This window comes from Chanos chanos, chromosome 5 (genome assembly GCF_902362185.1).
Source record: "Chanos chanos chromosome 5, fChaCha1.1, whole genome shotgun sequence".
Classification (NCBI taxonomy): Eukaryota; Metazoa; Chordata; class Actinopteri; order Gonorynchiformes; family Chanidae; genus Chanos; species Chanos chanos.
In genome coordinates this window covers 43,308,315-43,320,823 of record NC_044499.1, presented here as the reverse complement: position 1 = coordinate 43,320,823, position 12,509 = coordinate 43,308,315, and the positions used below count along the sequence as shown (strand labels likewise).

At 40.4% G+C, this 12,509-nt stretch overlaps 1 protein-coding gene across 1 annotated transcript in view; it reads right to left on the bottom strand.

The window, feature by feature from the left end:
* wnk4a (WNK lysine deficient protein kinase 4a) overlaps positions 1 to 12,509 on the bottom strand; it is a 36,195-nt gene that overhangs the window by 8,863 nt on the left and 14,823 nt on the right. The window contains exons 2-11 of the mRNA XM_030775066.1: positions 10,062 to 10,234; positions 9,352 to 9,572; positions 8,996 to 9,153; positions 7,039 to 7,127; positions 6,501 to 6,720; positions 4,328 to 4,700; positions 3,531 to 3,697; positions 3,224 to 3,297; positions 1,938 to 2,073; positions 1,169 to 1,285 (exon numbers count right to left, since the gene is read on the bottom strand). Coding sequence (XP_030630926.1) covers positions 1,169 to 1,285; positions 1,938 to 2,073; positions 3,224 to 3,297; positions 3,531 to 3,697; positions 4,328 to 4,700; positions 6,501 to 6,720; positions 7,039 to 7,127; positions 8,996 to 9,153; positions 9,352 to 9,572; positions 10,062 to 10,234 — 1,728 coding nt within the window. The remainder of the gene's footprint in view (positions 1 to 1,168; positions 1,286 to 1,937; positions 2,074 to 3,223; positions 3,298 to 3,530; positions 3,698 to 4,327; positions 4,701 to 6,500; positions 6,721 to 7,038; positions 7,128 to 8,995; positions 9,154 to 9,351; positions 9,573 to 10,061; positions 10,235 to 12,509) is intronic.

The window sequence follows — 12,509 nt, the reverse complement described above, 5'->3', positions numbered from 1 at the left end:
GTTGCATAGACTCTTCTAATAGCAGCCAGGTTTAACCACATTCATACACACTCTGTTTATAGCAATGTACTCATGTGCGCCACTAATAGCAGTGGGTGTTCACTCAGTAACCAATCACACAGCAGGAGAGTCTCCCCAGTGCCAGGGCTCACTGACTAAACAAAGACCTTCTGTATCCGAGAACCGGAGCTAGCGGCAGCGTGGACACACGCGCGCACGCATGCACAGACTCACACACGATTGCACGTACGTGAGCAGATAAATGAAGGCGCAGATGCATGCGCTCATGCACGTAAGTAATACTCAGACCATATGCATATTCACTCACTGAAATATAAACTGACAAACTTACAAATAGGAAAACACAGCACACAGTACTCATTTGTGTGTGCACTTCAAGTAATGAGAGGTACAACCCAGCCTTTCAATTCAAAGGATTTTTCCCTTTTCACAAAAATGTATTTGGCTCTGTAAAACAAGCCAGTAGAAAAAGCAGTAGGAGAGGCTATAAGGATCCAAGTTTAAGAGATGTGATGTGTATATATCCGTGTTTGTGCAACTGATGAAAAATAATGTCTAAATAAATAAATACATAAATAACAGAAGACGTGTATTAAACAGAATACATTTAAAGGATATTCTACAGTTTAGACCTAAACATATTCTTAATTCAAAATACCGTAGAATGTATGGAATTGACTGAACACTTCAGATAAGGGCATGCGACACGGGAGGTAAGTTTTTCACTGGAACTGAGGAGGCTGTGTATCAGCACATGACGGAGGGAAGGAAAGAGGTGTCTGCTACTGGGACAAGTCAGATAAGCACCTCAGCATTACATTTACGCAAGTCTCTAAACCCAGTGTCAAAACAGCTGTACTAATACTGATATGGTCAAAGTTATGGGTCAAAAACTCTGATATACATGCTTTAGTATTCATGACAAAAAAAAATAAAAAGCATTCATAATGCATTTTATGGGCAATACATTTCATTTGTTGTGATGTCATGAGATAAGGTATTTATTTATGTATGTATGTATGTATGTATGTATGTATGTATTTATATATTTAGAACTTAAGGAGAGCAGATATCATAACTTTTGTGATTTGCGCATGTGATAAGGAAACAGGCAGACAGGCAGATGGGTGTTTTCTTGAGCACTAACCATGACTGCTGCAATGTCCTCTGGGTTGTCTCCATCCAGGTCAAATTTAAAGGTAACCATCTTATCATTATGGGTCTGGAGCTGACACTCAACCACTCTGTCCACTTCATCAGAAAACTAATAAGAGAAAGAAAGAGAGAAACGCATGTATTATTCATTATCACAAAGAATTTCAGTTCCACAGTTAGGTGAAGGTGCTTGCATAAGTGTGTGTGTGTGTATGTGTGTGTGTGTGTATGTGTGTGTGTGTGTGTGTCTGTTAGGCACGTTCTGCTCTGCCTTGGTCTATGTGGGTGTGTGTTCTCTGTCTCTGTTTGTTTTTGTTTCTGATCCATCGAGGTGAAGTGAGCATAAAGGTACTGAGATGCAGTCAGTGAAGAAATATTGTGACTACCTCTATCACCTAAAGGATAAGATTATATTACACAGTTTAAAAATCTCTTTTCATGCTGAAAGTGCAAGAGTTATCTGTAACATCATTCTATCCATAAACTGCCTGTATGTATGTATGTATGTATGCATGTATGTATGCATGTGTGTGTGTATGTATGCATGTGTGTATGTATGTATGCATGTATGTATGTATGTATTTATGCATTTATGTATGTATTTTTGTATGTATGTATGTATGTATGTATCTATCTATCTATCTATCTATCTATCTATCTATCAATCTGTGTGGTAGGTTGTAGGGTTGAATGGAGGAAGGAGCGGTGAAAGAATGTGTAGTGGTTGTATGCATAGTATAGCATGAATGGATTTGTCTTACACTGGTGATGCGCAAACGGGATCGGGCCCTCCTCCTTAACAGTTTTCCTGCTGTCCGTCTGTCTGCTGTCTTACCACCCTTCTCTGACTGGCCCTCATAGCCATCACTCAAGCCTGACGTCACATCCGAGGCATAGCTATAAACATTAAAACACAAGTCAAAACTGACATCACACCCACATGATCAAAGATTCAAAATGCCTCACAGTGAAATCAACAACTCTCACCAGTGTTGAAAAGGCCAGAGTCATGTACTTGTTATGACTGACTAGTTATGACTGACTGCTTTTGAGCCATTCCAGCATCACCTTCAGAGAACCAATGGTATAATAATGTATAGGCCTGGGGGCCTGTAAAATTTTAACAAGAATTCTTTGTTTCCTAGTACGTTTTACCAGTTCAGAAAAAAAAAACTCTCACTTTTGTCTCTGAGAATTCAAAAAAAGCAATTTATGCAATTTATGTGTCACGCAACATCAAGTCATTCTGAATGTGCCAAGACATAATGTCTTGCGGCCCAGTCCTTTGCGAAACAGAGTACGATTGTTTAATAAAAACCAATCCGGCAGACTTGATGTATTTGAACTGGCCTTATCTGTGCAAGCCTGTACTTTAAAGCATCAACGGCACTGTTTGGCATGCAAACCGCTGGGTACACAGAGTCCTTCTGAGTACATTCTCACTGAGCTAATAGTGTCTCTTAGGGTCTTTCACCACACTGACTACAACCTCATCCAAACAAGCCATCCTCCTACGAGGCCCACAAATTTTAACAGCCAGCCTACTGCTTGGCAGAGGTCCTACGTGTTTTAGTAGGTCCTGTTTAGTAAGCTTGGAGAAGTGAGATTTTTTTTTTTTTTTTTGCTTTCAAACTGATTTGAAAGAACTGTCCCTGTTTGAAAGCAATTTTCATTCTGGAAATGGGTTGTAGTTTTAGTTATGAAACATCAGAAAGATGGAGTCCAGATGAATAAATCTCGCCACAAGTTCTGCTAATACATAGACACATATATCCACAGGCACACAAAAAAACACCACACAGTCCACTCCAGCTGAGAGTAAAGCCATTCTGTGCACATACCCCTCATGGGGGAGAACAGACTCCACCACACTTGATACTAAAGCTAAACATAAACCTCAAAGCATATTGTGCTTGGATAAACAGTCGTGGGGTCTTTTTTGATACGACTCTCTGTATGTGATTTCGGTGACACAGATGTGTGTACCATATGTGCTGGGTGAAGCAAAACAACAAAGTGGACATGTTTTGTTTTTTTTTTTTACTACCTGTCTACAGGTGAAGATAATGGACTAGGAGGTCCAGAAACTCTTTTCTCAGTGTTCGTGGACACAGCAATACTCTGAAAGAAAGATATCAGAACTTAGCGTGAACATTCAACCAGAATCCAGTCTCTAGTCTTTCTGTAGTCTTTCACACATATGACATGCAAAACATTTATGCAAAATTATGTTGCGTTTACAGTAATGGTATGTACGGCATTACATTGTGGTTTGATGGTAGAACATTGCAATAGAATAAAACCATTCCCATAAATCTCCCTAGTATTCAAATATGTGTCCTTTAATTACTCACAGAGGGGAACCGAAGAGCGGGCATTGGAGGCGTGGGCACAGATATGCTCATGGTGGGTGGGGTCACTGGGGTTGACGGTGTCGGAGTACTGCCGAAATTACCATTGGCAACCTCAAGGGCATCCTGTAACCCAGAAAGACTGAGGAAATCGTCTGTCTCACAGTCAGCTGGGAAAGACATAAAGAGAAAGAGAGAGAGAGAGAGAGAGAGAGAGAAAGAGAGAAAGACAGAGAGAGAGAAATATCAGCATTAAACAATTAATGTTTTCAAAAGGCTTCTGCCACAGCTGTTTCTGGAGTCATTATTCTTCAAAGACATGATATCTCAAGCCCTCCAGTAATATGTAAGTTGTTTGAATTAACACACCATGAAAACACACCATGCTTTGAAGGATAATTTCTCATGCTACATTTTGGAGTTTGCAAAAGGCTCTGTCATAAGGCTAGGAAAAACTGTTTAAATCATGTGAAACTGAAAAATATTCCCTTTGCTTTGCATCATTGTTGAGTGGCTGAGATATAGATATTAGTGACTACATTCATATATGGATTCCCCATCTGAAAAGAAAATGAGCTCCACTACAGAGAAATAAATAGTGATACGTGTGTTTTACCCATACACGAACGCTAATAGTGAATGAGACCTACAGTTTCATACATTTTTATGGGTTGAGGTCTTGTCCCCAATTTGACATTTGACACTAGGAAGCATCTCTGTCGTCGTAAGCGATTAAAACATATGGCGTGTAAATAAGGCATTCTGGAGTGTTAGGTATGTTAGTGAGAGGTGATGCTCACAGGCTGCTGAGGAACAGCTGGTGTGGCGTATGTGAAAGTGCTGATCAGCTTCCGGTTCCTCGGGCTCTGGTAAAAATCCCCCGTTTATCCCGGACTCAACCGAACCATTAATTGGAGAGAAAGCTGGGTCGGGGAGGAGCGGCATGGGAGGAGTTTGTACAGGGGAGGGGCTAGAACTCTCAGGTGCAAAGCCAATAGGCTTGGGGGACGGCGGTTCAGGCTCCTCCTCAGTGTTGTCCTCCTGTTTCCTCTTCCTCTGTTCTTCTGCCTGACGACGCATTTTCTCCCGCTGTCTTTTGATGGCCGTCACTCGGTCCCGCATCGCTTTGGCAACCAGCTTATAATCAGCTTCGCATACAAATCCCAGCACCACCTAAGACAGAATGCATCCCAGCAGAGCAATGGGAATCATAGGACAGAGAGAGGAGAGAGCAAAGCTTGGTAAGGACAAAATGAAATTTGTTTGGCGCAGCATATAAGAGAAATGTACATGGAAAAATGAAGAGCCACGTAGACACTACCCTCAAGTGCTACATGAAGATCCCCTTCACACAGCTTTACTCCACAGTGACTGAGTTATCAATACACAAATAATACCACTATGGAACGCAGAAGGTGTAACGTGTATATGTGATGGTGTATATATGTGGTCAAATGTATGAGTACTGTGTCAGTCTGGTTTATCTGTGTATGTGTGTGTGTGTGTCTGTGTGTGTGTGTGTGTGAATGTGTGAGTCTGTACGTGTGTGCTCGTGTGTGTGTGTGTGTGTGTGTGTACGTGTGTGTGTGTATGAATGTGTGAGTGTGTACGTGTGTGCTCATGTGTGTGTGTGTGTGTGAGTGTGTGTGTGTGTGTGTATGAATGTGTGAGTGTGTACGTGTGTGCTCGTGTGTGTGTGTGTGTGTGTGTGTGTGCGTGTCTGTGTGTGTCTGTGTGTGTGTGTGTGTGTGTGTGTGAATGTGTGAGTGTGTATGTGTGTGCGTGCGTGTGTGTGCCATGTACTCATGCTGTCAATTAAACCCAAAGTGCACACCCACGCCTCAGCACCAAGTGTAGCTATGACCATACTGAACAAATTACTGCATCTACTAACTATAACAATGATCACTGATCATCTACATAAACATAAACACATGCAAAGTCTCTACAATGTTTTGAATTCATTTGCTGCTTTTCAGAACACAGTGTTCGAGGTACATTCCCCATTAGACTATCAACATTGAGGCCAACAATACCAAGTCGTCTGTTCTAACATTTCCATCAACGCTTGGGCAGATTAAGACAGTAAGTCTACGTCTCATGCTAATAAATTTATTCTTGATGAAAAATGAAGGAGGGAGGAAGAATGGAGGGATTGTGGAAGTCTGACTAATTAAGAGTGACCGTGGCCTGGCCCACAGGACAGGAGAGGGCCTGTTTCACAACGTGTTCTCAAAGTCATTTTATCTTTGAGCATGTGACCTCCTCTTCCTCTTGTGCCCAGCTCTCACATTTCCACAGTGATGATTAAAACACTACGCTATGTCCTTGACACACTTACACAACCTGGCCTGCTATCTGCCCTTGCTACAGGGTTAATAAGACACAGCCCCCCTGCTAGCTAAACTGATGTCTCAGTATATTCGGGAATATAACACTTTGGGACAGATGTTGTCTTTTTTTTAAATGTTTTCTCTTTCTAGTGTTTTACAAGGTCAAAATGACCAGCTTTTGTTAATGAGAACATAGTCATGAATGTCCCCCAAAAAATGATGAACATATCAGATAGATATGCTAATACATATACAGATGTATATGCTAATACATACATATATACATACATACGTACATATATATATACACACACACACACATAGATATGTGTAATCTGCGTACAAGCAAGACAACACATTGGATAAATGGAGCAAAAGCTTTTCTTTGAACTGATTAACATTGTAGAAGTGCATAAATCGCCCTAATTGGACCCAGACGTTTGAAAACGACACAGATCAGGAGGGACAAAGATAAGCCCCGGTAACACATCACTGTTGTTTCTTCAGCTGTACTCTGTGACCTCGGGTGAACACCCCTCTGCGTGCGACGTAAGACCCCCTTGTAACGCTCTTCAGGCTGAAAACTACCCTGCTGTCCGTGGACGTTAACTAAGAGCAGACCTCAACCACTAAAGCTTACCATCTCCTGTGCCACCTCCTCAGGCACATCTTTATAGAGTTCAAACAGGAATTCAATGGCGTTGTTGTCCTTGTACTTCCCGTGAAGCTTCTTGTTATCATCCATACGTAGCCACAACTTCAGACTAGATTTCACCAAGTCGTCCTCCTCTGCTAACTCTACGTGCACACCATTGTGCTCCTGGAAAAATGAGTGTGCCAACAGGTCTTGAATGGTGTACCTGTGCATTGAAAGATGTGAGAATAAATTAAACATGCAACTGTATGTTACTGTTACTAGTAGTAGTAGTAGCAGCAGTAGTAGCAACAACAACAATAGTAGTAATAGTACTTATTATTAGTTATAATTCTGGTATCATATGTTATAAACATTGTCACTTTAGCATCACTCATTATGCAAGCAATGAGATAAGTTATACAAAGACCTAGAGTGGAAATTAACACTCTTTACTGCTAAACTGAACAAGATATACATTTTGCCTGAAAGGTATTAAACTGAGTTTTCTTGTTGTGCATTATGAAGTTAGCCAGTTAAGCACCTCTCATCTTTGTCCATGCGGATGCATCCTTCAATGATCTCCTTTAGCTCAGGTACCTTCACTTTGAAGAAACTGTCTGGCTTCATGCCCTGGGAGGAGAGAGAGAGAGAGAGAGAGAGAGGCGCGTCACATGATAATCATATTGATCAATCAAAGCCTAAGACTGGATGATTGCTTCATAGCAATAAGATATGGAAACCTGTAGAGTTGCATCGGTTAATGTTTTCTTCAGATTACTCCCATCCGATTAAAATGTACCTTCACAGAATGTTCCCTTACACTGACATAATGTAGATACGTGGATGAGAAATGTTTTCATGAAAACACAAATAGGAGACAATTATATAAATGTTCGACCCACACAGCGCAATCTCATTTCTACAGCAATGTGTACACTTGTGCAAGATTAGGTTGCGCTGTTAAAATTCATATTCAAACAGATACACTGACTAAAATACATTAAAATCTCCTCTTTGTTGGCCACTGAACGTTTGTGCTGGAGGTGACAAAGTGTAAGATAAGAAATTTCCATCTGCGCATGTTGCCGCTCCAGCATGTTGTTTGAGTGCGTTTCCCTCCGGCTTTAAAGCTTTTTTGGAGTTGAATTACTGTGGTGGCTAGTCACCATTCCTCACACTTTCCCTGTGGCCTCACATGATGTTTGTGAAGCACAGACCTTATGGAGCATTAAATTCATAGGGTGTAGGATTCATGGATGACTGCCCATCATGTTTACACAATTGCTCATACTCAAAGAGTCTTTGGCTTCGTCATTCTCACTCAACGGCTCTTTCAAAAACGTCTCTTTAGCTTTCTCTCTCTGAATTTCTTTGACATGCTCAGAAAAGCTAAAAAAAAAAAAAAGAAAAGATCAGTAAAAAGTTTATGACGTGACAATGCCATCTTGTTCTACTGCTAAAGGTTTGCGTTTAAAAACAATTTGTCAATGACAGTTTCCTGGTCACTCTTGTGACTACACTTCTTTGTAAATGACCTAAAAACACAATTTTCTCATATAATCAAGATTTGCCTTGATTTAGGTTTCATGCCAAGATCTGTTAGCTTCTTTAATAAGGTCTTTATCATAAACTGGTTTGCCCTTTAGCAGCATAAGTGCTACAGTAATATCCTTAAGACCTTAATTCTTTTATCTTGTACAGATCTTTATCAACTTTAACTCACTGAGTTGAAGTACTTGTTCAAAAAATGCTTTCCATGGGATGTTAAACTGACAATTGAGAAGATCAATTAACCGGTGTTTGGAGGGAAATGTAATAAGGTAAACCTAATTCCAGGAAAATATCTGTCAGTACACTATATAGACAAAGACGACTGGCTCTTTTAGATAGAAGAACTCCAGAATACACTGACAACAGAATACACTGAGTAGCACATTACAGTGGATGATACGGTATGAAGCCTTACAATGCTTTTTTTCTAAAAAAAAACAAAAAAACCAAAAAAAAAACCAACTCATTGACAGAATCGATGTAGGGGACATTCAAAATGATATAAGCAACAATAATTACACTGCAACCAGGAGACTCAAGACTCCCTTTAGAGTAGATTGACTGCAAGCTCTCAAGGAAATGAGAGGAAATGAGAAAATAAGGGAAGAGAGCTGGAGAGCGGAAGAGAAGTGGAGTGCAGGAGATGTTTACTGTTACGTGCTGGGTAAAGGGTTTGCACTTTATGGTCAGTATAGGCCCCCAACTGGGGATTAATCAGGACAGTCAAATGGAGAATATTAAATGGTTACATAAAACATGTTCTGGCAAAAAAAAACACATTGAAGATGTAACGACGTAATAATAACAGATATGACACATTAATGGAGTGAGAAAAGACAGATGGAGAAGTGAACGACAAAAAGAGAAATAGGAATTGAAATTCCATTTTGAATCCAAGGTCCACATTAAAGAGGATTTGATCAAAATCCAAGGATAGCTCCACTTACGCTAGTAACTTTACGGTAGATCTGAGCTGCATTCTGGCATTCAGAGTATGGGTATTCGGACGTAGTCATCTCCAAGATGCACATTCCAAAGGCATAAACATCGACAGCCTCATCATATTTCTCCTCATACATCTCCGGAGCCATGAACTCTGGTGTCCCTGCAAACAAGACAATTTGGGAAAAGAATCGGTTTGAAAATTTGCGATTCTTAAAGTTGTATAGAAGGGATGCTGAAACGTGTGCAAGGAATTAAGCAATCTGTGTGGTTGTAAGTTTGTTATGCTACTACCCCTGTTTGTAGTTTTCAAGTAACTTTGATCATGCCAAATGTACAGCAGATGCTAACGCTCACTCACCGATTACACTCTTAGCAAAAGAGGCACGTTTGAGTGTGGCCAAGCCGAGATCACCAATTTTCACGCTGCCAGTGGGACCAGTGATGAAGATATTGTCACACTTCAAGTCTCTATGGATGATGGGAGGGGTGCGTGTGTGCAAGAAATGGAGACCCTTAAGGATCTGACGACTCCAGCGTTGAAGAAGCTTTGGTTTCATCTCCTTAAAACGCTTAAGGTACCTGAGACAGACCAGAACACAGTTGTCAGACTAAGAGACCATATTTGATATTCATGAAATGAATTCAAGTAAAATACACTGAACTAATGCCTCACTAAACAAAGACTGCTAAGAGAAATCAACAGGTACGATTAGTATCTAAGATATGACAGGCGTGTTTCAAGAATGCAAATGGATGCTTAAACAATATATGTGAAAATCTGTATGTGATGTGCTTAGAATATTCAGCAAATATTACAGTATTCTCTAAATTAAAGTAAAGAAAACTAAAAAACTCCTTATCTTCTAAGAACCTCTTAGTGTTCTGTGAACCTCCTATGAACCTAAAATTCTTAACTGGGTGTAACTTTAATGCAATTGCCATCGGAGTCAAACAAAGACATGTCCTGTTTTCTGAACTACCCTCTACTAATCTTAAGATTGCAATCAAAGAGAAAAGAAAGAGTCACTTTTTGATGGGATGGGTGATTCACCGAGAGGACACACTTACGTTTTAAGAGTACCTGAGGTCATAAGCTCCGTCACCAGCAGGATACACTTGTGCCCTTTTACAGTGGACTTCCATGAGTCATAGAAGCGCACAATGTTTGGGTGTTGAAGTCCCTTCAGCATCTCAACCTCCTCACTGAAACGCTGTCGCTCCACTTTGGTCAGCTTTCGTGTCTAAGGACGGGACTTAGTGTTAGAAAAAGTACAAGCAGCAAATCATCTACAACACTAAATGATCGAAATCAGCCACTGCGGTGTGTCTGATACCACAATGGATAATCGTATAACTAAGATAACAATATTAACAGTGATGACTCAGTTGCTAATTGTTCTTTAAAATATGTGAGAAGAACACAGTAGTAAAACAAAATGTATGTCTGACATAGCAAACTACATAAGTACATTTAAGTGTATCCTGTTTCATTTTATCAAGACACTGATACAAAATCTCAAGATGATTCACAGTGAATTATTGTTTGTTTTGGCAGACACCAGCCTACCAGAGAAAATCATTTGATGAAATGAATAAACAATTAGGCTTGGTAAAGTCAAGACAGAGCATGTAAGGAAACTAAAACAAGACTCTGGTTTCATCACCTACATGAGACTGTTACATAATCAGAGTTTTCCATCTCTAGTATAATTGTAACCCAAATGGAGGTTTCCGAAAGCAGTGACTGATTTGGACTAAACACACTGATTACATGGCAACAAAGCAATTCCTGTGCCTTGGTGAGGCCTGAAATGCTTGATTTAGCTCCAGTGGGACTAGGAGTCAGAAGCAGGGCCTCTGGGCTGTGTGAGGTGTGTGGAAAACTCTGCCAAGAGGCTAATGGAAGGACCATGAATCCAGCATTGAGGCAATTCTGGGAAAAGAGCTGTATGTCTGTGTTTACATCTGAGTGACCAGTGGCCAGCCCATTAAGACTAGAGAACAGAGGTGAAAAGTGTGAGTGTGAGTGTGCGTGCGTGTATGTGTGTGCGCGCGCCTGTGTGTGTGTGTGTGTGTGTGTGTGTGTATGGAGTGGTGGAGGGAGCATGGAGGGGGATAGGGGAGAAAAGTTCCCCTGACCTGGATAATGTCAGTTACATACCTGGGGGTCAAGAACATGCCATACATACCCCAAATTACACACTCCTTTGCGACCCTCAACTATCAACCCATATCAATAAGCAATAACAAAAAAACTTCAAACATCAACACCACCTGTATTACTGTTCTCTCTCCAGAAGACTCTGAGTGCAGTGACTAATACTGGCATTGAAAAGAAGAGAGAAAAAATCTTCTCCAAACACACACACTTTGACCTTCAGTGTTATCTGATAGAGAATCACGCAAAACCGTGAGGCACACTCCCTGGTCCCCCTGACCTAGTTACGCTTATGAGAGCCTCAAGACACATTCACACAGACACACACACACACACACTCACTCACACACACACACACACACACACACGTAAATTCGTGTAAAGCAAGCTCAAAACACAAACATGCATACATACGTGATGTACGTCTCAATCGCTAATCTTGTTATCAAGTTAAACATGATTTTGAATTCCCTGACAGAAGAAGTTGTGTGGAGGTGAGGGAGTTTCATAAACATCGAGGAAGGCTATCCTACTGATTGGTATCATGTCAACATGCAATTTAGCCAACTGCTAATCTTATTAGCAAGTCAAATACACCTCCTTATCTCTCTATCACTAACTAAGAATAGAAGGCTTTTTTTCTGTCAACAACATTTCTAATAGAGAGGCCCTTTGAATAAACCCACTGCATATTGACAGCTCAGTCGCAGACACAGAAGCACAAGTCTATCCTTCAAGTAAGGTTATTCTCAAAATTTCCACTACTGAGGGAGAATTTTCCATTAAGCTGTTGCTCTGGATTAGTTTTTACTGGCAACGAACTGCATTCTGACCATGTCTCTACAAGAGCTACATAAATAATCTCAGCATGACACAACTGAATAAATGATGAAAAAACTGTGTTGTTTCGACAGACATTCGTTTACATAGTTCATTGCGTCAGGATAAAAAGATGTCTCTATATTCATCATAGCGGGTTAAATATTCTGTGAAAGATAGCCTATCTGTTTTGGTTATTTAGTGAATGAAAATGGAACAGATTTCTTGTGACTCAGCTAAAATTAAATAGTAGCACAGCATGAGTTCAACATATGTTTAAGCACGAGATATGAACAACAGCAGAACTGAGGCAAACAGCACTTTTTAAAGAGATCAAACAGCAAAAATTTTCAATGATTAGTTATAACTAACTGTGGTTCTATATACTGTGCATGAGTGCAATAAGCATATGACATAGAGGGGGTGTGGCCACACTCATAAGTAAAAACATATGGAAAACCAAGACACAATGTGTGTTTAATCAAGGGGCTTTGCAGGAGGCCTTGTGTGAGTTAACTATTTGACAGTGGAATTTAACT